Here is an 11665-nt window from a genome sequence, read left to right on the forward strand (position 1 = left end):
CATTCAGGTAATCTACTATCATCTCTCAGCTTATAACCATCACATCATCTTATTTTCAGATCACACATTTCCTTGATGACATATTTTACTTATGTTCTTCTGCAAAGTTCTTTTTAAGTTATATACTGATAAGCCTGCTGTCATCCATCACTCAGCAACCCATGATGGTATCTCAATGTAAGAAAATAGGTACTAAGCAAGTATGCTTACTTGCTTTAACTAAACAAATTGGCTAAGTTAACTTGATGAAAATATTCTTTTTAGAAAATTCTGAGTGAAAAAAATTGGTCAAATCATAAATCCTGAAAAAGACTTAAGCCAAGCTTTAACAACTGTGGATATAGGAACTATTTTAAGACTTTAGAAGCCAAATAACACTATCTGAATTGCAAAGAAAGAAAAACAAGGATAGAATGGCAAACATTTTACTACTAGTTAGTCTGGAAAAGCTAAACTGGGCTTGTGAGGATCTATAGCATCCTTTGGAAAGGTTCAGAAGAAACTTAGACTATTTAGTAATAGTACTGGCTATCAATAGTCTCCATCACTCACAGTGTTGTCTAGAAAAGAATAAGCCTACATTGAAAGGCTGATACATACAAAGAGCAGGTGGAAAATCTTAAGAAACCCTAAGCATATACTCATACCAAATGACACTCTGGACTTCCTTTCAAGATATAATGGTCATAAATTATGAAACACTCAAGAAAGAAATATAAAGTATACTTGGATTATTTCTAGTGGAGTGTGCCAAAAATATTAAACATCATGAACACAGCAACTTGGCAGTCAGACACCTTTGGAATCAAGTTAGAATTGATGAAGAATGATTCTACTCCTAAACCATTACATATTAATGCTATATTTGTAGCTATATACTAAAAAAAAAAAATTAAGCTTCTATAAAAGCTCAATATTCTGATCACTTATCTAAACACTGCAAAATCTTTTACATACAATCCAGGATGAATGAGAAAAAAAATAGGAACTGAATAATATACTGTATATTCTAGAAGTACACTATCCTACTTAAAAATAGGAAGAAAATTTTTAACACTCTGAAGCTGCCAAATCTTTCTATCCTAGAAATGTACAAAGTTTACAAGGAATTAAACATTCTCATGGGTTTTTAAGCTTATTTATAACTTGGTCCTAAAATGATAGAACTATTTCTCAGAAAGGACTATTTCATATAACAATAAGTCATTTTTAAAAAATAAAGTGCTTGTCACCGAAGTCCTTGGCACTGTCAAAAGATTTAACAACACATACTGATACTAGAGAAGTGGAAATGATGTTAAAAAAGAAGCATTACTACATGCTTTAACATTGCACTAAGGACCATGAGATGTTTCCATCTGACTTGCAGATAAGACCCTTCCTCAATTCTCATTGTCTCCCCACTCCTTGATTGCAAGGACAATCTTACTTTTTAATTTCTATCTCCAGTACTTAATGCAGTGTTTTGCATACAGTAAGCACTTAATAAATGCTTTGGTTTTATTTATTCATTCATTCCAAGTATCCCAGGACTAAAACATTTAAAGAATGTACAGGAAATATATATTTTCTATTCTTGTTAAGTAATTGGGATCAGAACACAGCTAATGAAACCACTAAAAATACTGTATCACAAGTAACCTAAAACAGAAGTCAAAGTTCCAGTCAAAAAGATCAAAAAGTATATTTGAACTAATTAAACATAACAATAGATAATCATAACTTTTAGAAAACACAAAGTGCCAGGCACTATGCTAAAGTGCTTTACATTTTCTCATTTGATCCTCATGACAATCCTGAGAGGTAGCTATTGCTATTATTATCTGAATTGTTGCTTTTCATTAACTCAAATTTAGAATTCAATCTTTTTGACTGGAACTTTCACTTTTGTTTTAGTTAATTTACAGAGAAGAAACAGAGACAAATAGGGGTTAAGATACTTGCTCAGGGTTATACAGCTAATATATGTCTAAAGCTAAATTTGAATTTTGGTATTAGTGATTCCAAGCCCAGTACTCTTATCCGCTATGCCATCCAGGTGCCTGAAATGACATCTCACTAATAATCACTAATCATAACAATATATTTCTTAAATCAGAAATCAGTTTTTTTGAATTCTAGGAAAACAAAATAATAGCCATCAATCTCAAAACCATCCTAAGATCTTGAAAAATCCTGATTTCTATATTTCTGAAATACTTATAATAGAATTATAGAATCTCGGAAATCACCTAGTTTAGTTTCCTCATTTTATATATGTTAATGTACAAAGATGAAGCAACTTTCCCATGTGTCACAACTATGTATTAGCTGAGCCATGACTAGTATTTTGATTTCTTAATTACCAGTTAAGAGCTTTTTCCTAATACCATGATGCTTCAAAAAGGTTTCCAACATAGACCTTGAAACACTTTATTCCCTAACAAACAGATCAACCAGTCAAAAGTACTTCCAAATCGACATTCACTATAAAAGAATTAACTCCTTCAATTTTTAAGTTTCATAACTTTTAATTTAACAATAGTCTAATAGACTATACATGAGAAAATATATCATTTGGAATTAGAAAAAAATGATAAAAGTTCCTGGAAATTAATTAAATGAAATGTGATGTCTGGATTTTAGCTGCCTACAACATTCCAAAACAGAAACCAAAACTACAAATTTAAATTAGTTACTAAAAAAATTTTAGCCCACTTAAATTTTTCTAAGCATTTTGTTGGGGGGAAGGGAGTGAAACTGGCATATGGTATATTACCTTAAATGTACCATTTTGATTTTTCATATAAGAAACCAAAAAAATATCCACAGGTAGAAGTGCTGATGTGATGAGTGCAATTGCCAGGGAAAAAATTGCTGTTATAGTGGAGACAACTTCACTTTCTCGTTGACTTTGATATTTCCGAACATACACCCAACAGAATGCCAAAATTGCCTAAAATTTTAAAAGAAAAAAGAAGTGTTACTATAATGAACAGGCTCCCAAAGTTATATAGATACACATTATTTCCAAAGTTTGTGTAAAGCACCACTCCATGTACCCATAAAGTAACAGGAATTTGTCCATGAGTTTTAAGTCAAATGCATTTTGAGATAGGTGGAAAAATTTCTCAACATATTTGAAAAACGTAGCACAAGCCTAATCACAATGCTTAAAAAGGAGTTTAAAGAACACTAAAACCTAATATAAGAACACAATTCAATACCTAACAGATTCACACAATATTGTTGTCATAGCTAGTTGAAAAATGTTCTTCCCTTAAGATACTTGCTAGTGGAACATCAGATACTGATATCAGAAACCAAATACTACTTGACTCAACTGCTGACAGAGACAAGTTAAAAGAACAGCTGGGAATTACAGATAGCTACATGAAATTAACATATTAAACATTGAATCTTAATTAAACTTGGACATAGGTTTAGGTAATCTGTCAGAAGAAAGCATACTAGAAACATGAGTATGATATATGGACTTCAGGTCTCTAAAAATTCTATAAAGTAGTATTACAAAAAACAAAAAACAAAAAAACATAGTTCTATTGCAAGCTTCCTTGTTAAATTGCTTAAAATCATTAACTTTACCTTACCAGGCAGGTGCAGCATAGTTTTCTTCCTCAAGGCTACCTCCACCTCTCTCCAAGTTAGAATCAACACCTAAGATCTTTATTTGATCCATGGGATTTTTATGTCAGTCAGTCATGTCCCATTAATGAGAATGTATTAGAGTAAAATTGTAGTGGTTAACAAAGTCACCTTCCAGAAACAAACCTGTCTTTATTCCATGGCTTCAGCTACCTTTATTCTAGCAATCTCAACAACCCCTAACATACACACATACACACACACACACACACACACACACACACACACACACACACACACACACACACATAAAGAACTATAACAAAAAAATAAAAATAAAATAAAATTCTTCCTTCTTCAATACACTGTCTTGTTTTAGTTTTTTAAGATTAAGACCAAAGTCCCATTTTCATAAAATTGTACCAATTCTTCTATCACAATCTTTTCCACTTCTCTCTTTCCTTGGTACTCATCACTTACCACAACACTAGTTTGAACGTTCATAATCTCAAGCTTTGACTATCACTTCAGTCCCCTAATATTCTTCCCCCCACACCCTAAGGCAATAGGGGTTAAGTGACTTGCCCAAGGTCACACAGTTAGGAAGTGTTAAGTGTCTAAGATCAGATTTGAACTGAGGTCCAATCCTGACTTCAGGGTTGTTGTTCTATCCACTGCACCATCTAGCTGCCCCTCCCAATACTCTTCTGAAAACACAATCCTGATCACATCGTTACTCTAATCATATACCAAATGGCTCTTTATCAACTGTAAGAAAAACTCCAAATTCCACTGCTTCATATATTGCTAGAAAGGGCAATTTAGAATCAAACTCCAGAGTACAAAATCTTCTACTAGTCATGTGCATAAAAATTCCAAGCTAATCTACACTGAGTTAATTCATATTGTTCTTCCTCTTTGTGCTCCCCTGCTTCTCCATCTTCCCAAATTCTACTAAAGGCCTAGAGTATCATTATTTTTCCATAGCACCTTTTTTTTTTTTTTTTTAAACACTTTAGCCCATAGTACCCGTATCTGTGAACTCAAAAGTATTTATTGCTCATGTGTTATTCTTTGGTAATTAATCATATACTGTCTTGTGATCTCTTTTATGGTTGTCTCCCACTATTATTTAACTTTTAATGTTAATATGTATTAAGACCTACTAGATAAACTAAGGTCAATCACATTTTATAATTCTCTGTAATCTTATTCTACTAAATAAAGAGTTCAGCACTTGTCCAGAAGTATAAACATTTGATAATTATACTATTCATTTTAAACACAAGTCATTTCCTAGTCTTGAGAGGATTATTTTTAATTTAGAAATTAGCTTATTTAACCTATTTCCAAAAATCCAGCATTAGGATGAAAGCTAGTAATAAAAAGTAGCATTTGGTTTAGTTTAAGTTAGAAAACAATGGAAGAATGGGGGCTGGGGAGGGTGGGCAGAGGGGGAAACAAAGAGATGGGGAAGAAGACAAGGGAGTGATCCATAGATAGGGGGAGACTAAGTAATAGCAAGGTTAAGGGTCAGAATTAAAGCAGAGAGAACTAGCAGGAATAGGAAAGGTGTGTGTGTGTGTACACATAAATATATCCTTGTTCAACAATAGCCTGCTTGGGGACGTGAGAGAATGAAAGGGGGAAAAAAAGAATAAAATAAAAAATGCACAGCAGAAAACAAAAGAACTTACAAGTAAATAAAGAAAAGATGGATACTCATGAATATAATTTCTTCTACTATTATATAGCCTTTCTTGAACTGGTAATCTATTGTTATATATTTTGAATCCTCCCTGATGCAGAAGCTGGGCCCATGACAATGTTCTGTTTTTGTTTTGTTTTTTAATAAAATAAAAATTTTTTAAAAAAGAAAAAGAAAACATGGAGCCCAAGTCCCACCATTGTCACTTACTCTTTGTATAATCTTGGACAAGTAACAAATCTGAGCCTGAGTTTCATGTAGAAAAGTGAAACAATATCCAAATCCTACCTAAACTCATAAGGTTGTTGCAAGCATCAATTATGTAGGACAAGAAATAATTTTATCACGGCTTCATTCTTTGGCAGCTATGGTTATATAGGTGTGCTTCAGAAAATAAACTGATTTCAGAGCCTTTATTGTGGTAGAGAAGAAAGAATTGAGTGATACTGCTTCATTAAAAATCTCTTTAAAAGTGAGTGATAGATTTCATGCTATGTAGTTCGCTTAATTTTTAATTGTGGGTTTTGGAATGGATATTCCAAGAAAATGTGCAAAAAGTTGTAGTTTTTAAAGAGCATATTTACATGACTGTTAAGAGATATCATGGTGAGGCAGCTAGGTGGCACAGTAGATAGAGCACCAGCCCTGAAGTCAGGAGGACTTGAATTTAAATCTACCCTCAGACACTTAACACTTCCTAGCTGTGTGACCCTAGGGAAGTCACTTAATCCCAATTGCTTTAGCCAGAGAGAGAGAAAGATCATGGTAGCTGTTGGTCCACAGAAGTTTTTAATATGTCTATTCCTCTCCCCCATCTATAAATGTCTATGACTTCCTCCCATCCTCAAAAAATTCATTTGATCCTTCTTCTATTTCTCATATATTCTCTTATTATACATCTCCTCTGCCCTTTGTTAACTAAACCACCTGAAAAAGCTGTCTATAATTGGTCTCTCCACATTCTCTTATCTCTTAATGCATTACAATCCAATTCCCAACTTTATCATTCCACGAAAACTGCTCCAAAGTTACTAATGATTTTTTTTAATTGCCAAATCCAATTGCCTTTTCTTAATCTTCATTTTTCTCAACTTCTTTGCAGCATCAAACTTTGCAGATCACTTATGGTACACTGTAGGTGCTTAATAAACATTTATTAACTTGTGAAGAAAATTTTTATTCATAAAAAAATGAAATGGGATCAAACCGAATCCAAGTTGAAGATAAGTGAAGTCAAAAACAAAATTTAAAAATCCCAAGAACTAAAAAATTTTACTTTAAAACGTTAAATTCATCTGCAGAAAACAGAGACCTTCATTAGGACATGGCACCTGAAGGAAATGTTACTGATTCCTCTACAATGTACCATAGGCATCCTGAAATTGGAAAAATAGCAGACAGTTTAACCAAGTTTTTCTTGGGTTAAAAAATACAAAGAGTACTAAAAATAAGGGGGTGGGGAGGAGGTAATTTCTACTGATGAAATTCAAAGAATTATAAAAAGGCCTAAATGGACATATAATATTACATAACATGATCTTCAATCATGCCCAGGCCACAAATTAGCAAAAAAGTTAAGAAATTTATCAAAGAAAAGGAGGTAAACATGATTCAGTGGACTAGGAACTCACATAATTTAAACCCCACTAGGCGAAAAAAATGAATTGCCTGTCAAAGATACACTTAATATCCAATGTGATAAAAATGTGATTTCATGATGAATACAAAAGGTATAAAATCTTGTCAAGTCAATGCTATATAAAAGTATAAAATAAATCCTGCAACAAATGCAAGATATATTGTTTATCAGAATTTTTTAAAAGTTTCAATAGAATGAAGATAAAGTATCTTTATTGCCTCCTGAGAAGTGGTATATTTAAGATGCAAAAAGAGAAAATATTTTCAGACCCAGCTAATGTTTATATAGTTCTTATTATGTGTATTAGTACTGTGCTAACTACACTTGATCCTTACAACAATCCAATGAGGTAGGTACTATTATTATTCCCATTTTACAGATGAGTAACAAGGTAAACACAGGTTAAGCAGTTTGCCTAGGATCACAAAGTTATAGAGTGACTAAAGTCAAATCTGAATTCTGGCCATCCTGATTTCAGGCCACCTCATTGCCTAAAAAAGTTTAGTTTTGTTCTGCTTTAACCCCAAAGAGCAAAACTAAAAGCAGTAAGTGTAAAAGTTGCAGAGGAACAGATTTATTCGACTTTATATTATATAAAGAAATTTCTAGAACATTTAGAGCTATCCCAAAGCATAATGGACTTTCTCAGGAGACAATGGGCTCACCCCCTTTCCTCCCTCTCCCCAACACTGAATATCTTTAAGAAAAGGCAGAATGACCACTTGTTGGTACCACATTTATAATCATTTAGTGACAAATAACATTATTTTAAATTGATTAAAATCTCTAATATCAAGGCCTTGATATCTGCTTCTCCCAACTTCAATCTATTATGACTTCATTACTGCCAAAAGAATTAGTCTAAAAAACACCACTTTCTTCACATCATTATCCTTCTTCAGTTTAAAATGCCTTTGTACTTACAGATCACATCAAGTAAGTTTGTACTTAAAGATCGGGACTTTCAAAGGTTAGTTATGCATTACTTAATCAACATCTTATCTTTCTAACCTTGTTTACAACAACTCACCAATAGCCTACTCAAATCTCAAAGCTTTACTCACTATTCCAGAACACATCCCATCATTTCACCATAGTTGTGTTCCTGTGTCCTACCTCTATACGAATCCAAATCCAATTATGCCAATACTGATTCTTTTCTAGGACTTATTCTCTGATTTGCTCTGTATTAAATCTTGTCTTCTCTACTATGTCTACTCCTAGAGGGACCATATTATGTATTTCTTTTCCCCAAAGGCCTAGAACTTAATATTTGATACTGATATATAACTACTACCCTAATATCACCACATCATCTGACTTTGCCAGTGATGGCCTTTTTTCTTTTCATACTTCAACCTGTCAAATTATTTTCTTTGAAAGTTCTGAACTGACTTTATCTACTAGCTGAATTAAACCACATAAATTCTAGACCCCATCATGGGAGGTGCACAGAATAATCACCTAGCAAAAAACCCTTCTTTCCCTGTAACAATAGACATCCTGACAAAAGTGGACAAAGTAAAATAAGATACTAAAGCAACAGCAAAGAGAAAGGGAATGAGGAGAAAGTAGAAAAGAAAGTATCTAAAGATCTCCAAGGTTTTCTTTTTTCATAGGAAAATGAGTTACAGTATCACAGTGTTGGAATTCTTAATCTGGAGTCCATGAATGCATTTTACTATTTTGATAAGTGCACTATAGTTGGTTTGTTTCCTTTTTAATTCTTTGTTTTATTTTATGAATTTAAAAAATTTAGATTCCAAGAAAGGATCCATAGGTTTCTCCAGACTTCCTAAGTGATCAATGACACACAAAAAGGTTAAGAATCTATGATCCATAGAATAACCAAATGGAAAGAAAACTCCTTAGGACTAGAGGATGTTTCTTTCTTATGGTTTTATCAATGGTTGACATTGATTCAAGGTCTGGCATATAGGAAGCACTTAGCTTTTTTATTTAAAAGCTGACAGACTTAAAAGTTACAAAAATAAATTAGTCTAACACTTTCATTTTAGAGATTGAGTCAAAATGAGTTAAGTGAATTCCACAAGGTTACAGGCTACGCATGTAATTTTACACATGCGAAAACCCAAGCCCAGAGAAATAATCAATTAATCAACTATGCCAAACTAAAGTTCACCTCTAGTCTCTGGACCTATCAAGTGCTTTACTTTACTGAGTAAGGATGAGTATGGATGAATCAGATTAAAATGTAATTGAAAATTACTTGAGGAAAAAAATTTTTTTAACATAATATAACGTTAAGAGGTTTTCTAAATCAATTCCTACAGTCTCAGGTATCCATTTCTAACTATAAGATTCTTTCTCGGAAGCTCTCAAGAGTTTGTGAATCTTTCAAAAATCTTGATAGCTGTACTTCAGTTTGTTTCTTTGTAATCCTGTGTATTGTATGCACTTAAAAACATTACTTTGAGAAGATAGTCCGCAGGTTTCAGTAGACTATCTCCTGGGACAGGGCGGGAGAGCGGGTGCCTGACACAGGAAGTCCGAATCAGCAGCCTACGTCACGAGACGAGAAACGTATAATGGGAAGAAGCCTTCTTGTACTCCTATCGTGGGCAGGGGGTGGGTACCTGGGACGGCTAAGGGTATGGGAATGGGGGGCAGAAAGCCTTCGGAAGGTTCCCAGGCTCCTGTGTCCGGGCACAAAACACATTCTCTTGCCCCGCGTAGGAAATGCCAGCCTTGTTCCCCGCGCTGGCTTCTCCATAGAGGGGAGGCCATCCTACGATCCCCTTTTAGTCCCTCCAGTAACAGCCCCGATTCCAGCTCCCATTCCCGCCCCAGGCTCCGCCCTGGCCCCGACCGGGAGGAGAAGAGGGAGGAGCAGGAAAGAAGTCCGCAAAAATACCCACAGTCCTCCCCCATTCTCACACCGTGGGAAGGGAAGAGGCGAGGTCGGGCCGAAGTCTAAGCGTGTGGAGGCCCGCACTCCCGGGTCCCGGGCGGGGTAGGGGAACCTTTATTTTCGGCCGAGAGGGGCCGGCTCTGGAGCCAACTCCTCCTCTCTCCACAGCCGCAATAGCAGCGACAACGACGACAGGTGGCGGCGCCTCCTCCTCCTCCTCCTCTTCCTCCTACCAGTAAGAGCATCCCGAAGATCCACCAGCCGATCACCAGCTCCGTGGAGGCTGACCCGCTCCCCGCCGCCGCCGCCATCTTCGCTTCCGGCCCGGGAATCCCGGGAGTACGAGGGCGCCGGGAGAAGAGACAAGCCAGTGGCCTGGGACGTGCCGCTGGCGCAGCCTAAAGGTTAAAGGGGCAGAGGGGGCGGGGCCTCCGGTTGCGAAGGAGCGCAGCCCAAGAGCGTCCCCTGCTGACCGAGCCTAGAGAGGCTAGTAAGATGAGGTAGAGCCGGGGAAGGAGCGGGACAAAGCGAGATGTTCTTCTCTGTAGCTTCTGACGCTGGTGACGTCATAACCCCACCTCCTACCCCTCCTGCTCCGCGTTCGCCCCCAGTCGGTTTCTATTGATACTACTAGTGAGGGGTGGGGGGGTTTTCTTCTAGATTGTATGAGGAAACTGTTAACCCAAACCAACTGATTTTAATGGGAAAAAAAGGTCAGTTTCCTTTGATTCTAAGGAAAGCCAAAACAGTAGTCCCCCAAGAATTGAACAAGAAGGGACCTGGAATTCCCAGAAAATTTTTGTTACAAAACTTCAGACGTTCCAAGAATGAAGAAAAAGTGTGTATATCCCAAGTATCTAGTTACATCAATCATTTTACAATTATGAATGTTTTCCTTTCATTTGCCCTATGACATAGATAATGAAAATAATATCCTTCCCATTTTACAAGCAAGTGATCATACAAACTATTCCCAATTCTTTCCACTAGTCCATTGATGTTCAGAACTGCAAATGGCTCTAGAAGTGATCTAGCACAACCTCATTTTACAGATGAGAAAACTAGAGCTTTACTGAAGAGGTTTAAGTGACTCAAAACTATATGCCTTTTCATTTAGGACTGAGTTGCTAAACAAAATGTGTTCATTCTACTTGAGAATTAAATACTTTCCACTACTACACTAAAGAGATCATTAAGAAGAAAAATATATGATATATAATGTAAATATTTATATATTTATGTATTTATATATGGCATAGATATGTAAATACAATATAAATACATTTTAAAATTTATGGTAGCACTATTTGGAAATGAATTCCAATTCTAATAGCCTAGAAACAAACTAGGTACCTGGCTAAACAAATTGTGTTATATGAATATGATGGTCGATTTGTAATATTAATGATACACTAATCAAACTATCAAGGGGTCCTTTAAAGAATTTGATAAAATAATGAAATTCATTTGGAGAAACAAATGATCCAAAATATCAAGAGAAATAAAAAGTAGCTCTTCCAGTCTTCAAACTATATTATAAAGTACAATAGCCATCAATTATTAATGGATACAAAACAGAAGTAAATCAATGTAACAAACTAGATGAGAGAAAATTAGAAACACTGGAATTCAATAATTCAGTTTTCAATATACCCCAAAACATAAATTTCTTAGGAAATGACTTTCCATTTGATAAAAACTGTTGGGGAAACTGAAAAGCAATCTGGTAGTATTGCTAGGAGTTCTGATTTTGAAATAATATATTATGCCACATTTCAAAACAAATTTAAAATGGATTTTCCTTTCACAGCTATGAAAACGAGATATATTTCTACCCAAAGAAAAGAGAGAAGCAAAAGAT

At 35.2% G+C, this 11665-nt stretch overlaps 1 protein-coding gene across 1 annotated transcript in view; it reads right to left on the minus strand.

Moving 5' to 3' along the window:
* Positions 1-10387, minus strand: part of LMBRD1 (LMBR1 domain containing 1) — a 181967-nt gene extending 171580 nt beyond the window's left edge. The window contains exons 1-2 of the mRNA XM_051997214.1: positions 10038-10387; positions 2759-2935 (exon numbers count right to left, since the gene is read on the minus strand). Coding sequence (XP_051853174.1) covers positions 2759-2935; positions 10038-10115 — 255 coding nt within the window. The 5' untranslated portion in view covers positions 10116-10387. The remainder of the gene's footprint in view (positions 1-2758; positions 2936-10037) is intronic.
* Positions 10388-11665: the final 1278 nt, after the last annotated feature.

This window comes from Antechinus flavipes, chromosome 4, assembly GCF_016432865.1.
Source record: "Antechinus flavipes isolate AdamAnt ecotype Samford, QLD, Australia chromosome 4, AdamAnt_v2, whole genome shotgun sequence".
NCBI lineage: Eukaryota > Metazoa > Chordata > Mammalia > Dasyuromorphia > Dasyuridae > Antechinus > Antechinus flavipes.